The following is a 1,371-nucleotide window of genomic DNA, read 5'->3' as shown; positions in this document are numbered from 1 at the left end:
GTCCCTCAAGGGAAAAGGGAAAAAGCTGTGGCTGGGAGGGCCACCCCCTTCCCCCAACGCCTGCAGATTTCTGGTCACCCGCGTTTCAGCGCGTGCGGGGAGGGGGGCTGCCCCAAGGACTCTGATCCTCACCCCGCCAGGGTACCTACCTGGGGCTTGGCGGGGGCGCTGTTACAGGGAAAGTGGAATAACTTCTTCTCCATCCTTTAAATTCTCCATCTCCCCGTGGCTCTCCCCGATCTAAGAGTCCTGGCTTATTTTTTTTCTTCAACCGGGATATCGTTAGTGGCACTGGGGCATTTTGAAAGTCCCTCTCCGCACTTACGTCTTTTTTTCCGTCGCGAGACTTTTCCCTCCCCACTTTTGTCCAACCTTTTTCCCCCTCCTCCCCACACACACCCGCGCGTTTTATTTTGGAGACTAGAATTGGCCATTATGCACAGTTGACCGGGACTCCAGTTCTGATCTCATGCACAAAATATTTTAATATTGCAGTGGGTATTCTAGAAGTTTAGGTACTTTCGACACTACAGGAATGTTGGTGGTCTTGAAATTTAACCACCTTGTGCACTTGTGGGTGTTTGAAATTATAAAAATATGAGTTTATCCTCAGACATTTGATTCTGAGAAAGTTAAGTATTTTAAGTTTTGCTTGTTTGTTACGGGGGATTGAGTGGGAAAATGTTGAAAACCTTCTAATAAAAGTCACTTATAAAACTTTTCACTGATAGTGAGGTAGGAAGTAAGTGTGGGCCTTAAACCTATAAAAAAGAGTATAGCAAAAGGGTCTGGTAACTTGTTGCATACTGTTAAAGGTAGACTTTTAGATTGCTTTATTCGGATGATAATAGATATTTAACAGTTAAACATGTTTGGTGCTGTTGTTAAATTGTATCATTAAAAACAGAATTTTAAAAGTAAAGATTTGGGAGAAGTTTCCTAATAGTGAAATTTGTAGTTTATAATGTTAGGTAGCTCTCTACTAATGGTTACAAGTCTTGACATTACTATCACCTCCCACCAGTGTTCCCCCAGATAGGCTTGGTTTTCAAATTTTCTTTGTGAGGAGCAAGATTAGAATTCAGGTCATAAGCCTGGCCCTTTAACCTAATCCTTTTGTTGGGAGGAAGTTTGACACATGTGCTTTCTGGTTTTTCTGAAAAAATGTCTGAGTGCTTTCCTTAGGAGAAAGTTACTACATAAAAAATGAAATGTAAATACAGATCATTGGATGGTCTGGACAGAGTTTAGAAAGAAGCTCCTATATTCTAGGTGGCAAAAGCCAAAGTCACACCTTATTTTTAAATATACTTGGATAAAAACTTAATTTGAGGGAGATGATGCCTTAACAGCATAACACTTGTGATCCAA

The 1,371-nt window shown here is 41.3% G+C and overlaps 1 protein-coding gene across 1 annotated transcript in view; it reads left to right on the top strand.

Annotated features, from left to right (window-relative positions):
* Window positions 1-1,371, top strand: part of NUP153 (nucleoporin 153kDa) — a 72,250-nt gene that overhangs the window by 1,118 nt on the left and 69,761 nt on the right. The window contains exon 2 of the mRNA XM_010848832.1: window positions 11-141. Within this exon, the coding sequence (XP_010847134.1) occupies window positions 11-141 (131 nt within the window). The remainder of the gene's footprint in view (window positions 1-10; window positions 142-1,371) is intronic.

Source organism: Bison bison, unplaced genomic scaffold, assembly GCF_000754665.1.
Source record: "Bison bison bison isolate TAMUID 2011002044 unplaced genomic scaffold, Bison_UMD1.0 scf7180017864274, whole genome shotgun sequence".
NCBI classification, from domain to species: domain Eukaryota; kingdom Metazoa; phylum Chordata; class Mammalia; order Artiodactyla; family Bovidae; genus Bison; species Bison bison.
Note: the sequence above shows the minus strand (reverse complement) of the source record. Positions and strands in the feature narration are given on the sequence as shown.